Source organism: Aplysia californica, unplaced genomic scaffold (assembly GCF_000002075.1).
Source record: "Aplysia californica isolate F4 #8 unplaced genomic scaffold, AplCal3.0 scaffold01287, whole genome shotgun sequence".
NCBI classification, from domain to species: Eukaryota; Metazoa; Mollusca; class Gastropoda; order Aplysiida; family Aplysiidae; genus Aplysia; species Aplysia californica.
The window spans coordinates 92,450-93,883 of record NW_004798557.1 but is presented as its reverse complement, the minus strand read 5'-3'; the positions used below and the strand labels follow the sequence as shown (position 1 = coordinate 93,883).

Sequence of the window (1,434 nt, the reverse complement as noted above, 5' to 3'; positions counted from 1 at the left end):
AGAGAGAGAGAGAGAGAGAAAGAAAGAAAGAGAGAGTATGTGCTTGTTTGTATGTGCTTGTGTGGGTGACTGTGTGTTTTCTTGGTTTCTGTTTGCCTTTGTGTTTACCTCTATTCACAAACACAACGCTGCTAAGCCACCCCCCCTCCCCGCTATCTGTCTGAACACAGACTGGGCGAGAAGAAGAAAAAGAACAAGATGTCTGGCGCGATGAAGGCGCTGTTGGTTGTTCTGCTCCTTGCTCTCGTCGCTGTGGTGGTGCTGGCTGTGGTCATCATAAAGATCAGGGACGACGACAAAGAGGTCGTTAAGGACACACAAGAAGAACTGGCTGATAGATGTGAGACTTATACCCCTTGTGTGTGTTTTTTTCGGCATTGAAACTAAAAAAAAAAATTCAGCTAGACACAGGTCGAACCCTTCAAAGTACAAAGTGATGTTACTCTATCTTTTTCTTTAGCAAATTCTTTGTTTTTGAAAACAAAGTTATCATAAATTGAATAGACCTACATGACAGAGCTTCTGTTTTAATCTTTGGAGAAAACGTCTGAATCGTGTCTTTTTACTTTCAAATAGCAACTAGCATCTGTATATTATTATAAAGGACGGGAAGGGTAACTTCGTCCTGGACGGGAGAGTAAACATATAAGTTTGACGTTATGAACAATTTTGAATGATGAACTATCAATCTACAACCAATTGAAAACAGACAACATGGACTTCATACATTCGACCTCAACAGGAACTTTATGGTGGTGTTATTTTACATATAGATAGAGATGTTACACACGTTTAGAAATTAACTAACTCTACCACCTTTTTCGGATATTCTTCTGTATATTATTATTGGCCGGAAGAGATAAAACAACTTGGAAAAGTTAAACAGATTTAAACAGATGGATGACGAGAAAGGTCCACTATAGAATGTACTTTTTTTTGGAGGGAATCATGGCGGGAAAGAAAAAAGCAAACCACATTTCCAATGTCTGTTTCATTTCAGGCACCCTAGTACGATAATGATCTTTCCAGTTGCAGAACCGATTTTTTAAAAGTCAAAAGAATAATACAAATCGGTATAAATCTACTCGACCTAATGTATATGATCAGTGAAACATAAACTCACCATAGAATCTAGACTGTGTTGTCGAAATTTGATTTCTTTTTTTTCTCTCCATAGATAAAGAAACTTGCCTGACTCCAACATGCGTATCAGCAGGTAAATTATTATTGTAGCTTGTCCCTGGTTGTTTACTATTATAATTTTCCATACCTCACTAGGTAATATATTTTTCAAATGTTATGTTGTTACAACCATTGAGAAGCTGGTATGAGAAACATCATTCCTTTCTTTCACTGCTTTTGTTCCCCCCCCTCTCCCCCCCTCTCTTTCTCTTCTTTATCCCCCTCCCCATCTCTCCCTCTCTCTCTCTCTCT

General features: G+C 38.4%; 1 protein-coding gene across 1 annotated transcript in view; it reads left to right on the top strand.

Moving 5' to 3' along the window:
* The window catches only part of LOC101847700 (membrane metallo-endopeptidase-like 1), a gene marked incomplete in the record, with an annotated part of 37,135 nt that overhangs the window by 4,464 nt on the left and 31,237 nt on the right, over positions 1-1,434 (top strand). The window contains 2 exon segments of the mRNA XM_013090456.1: positions 171-340; positions 1,178-1,216. Of these exon segments, the coding sequence (XP_012945910.1) occupies positions 171-340; positions 1,178-1,216 (209 nt within the window).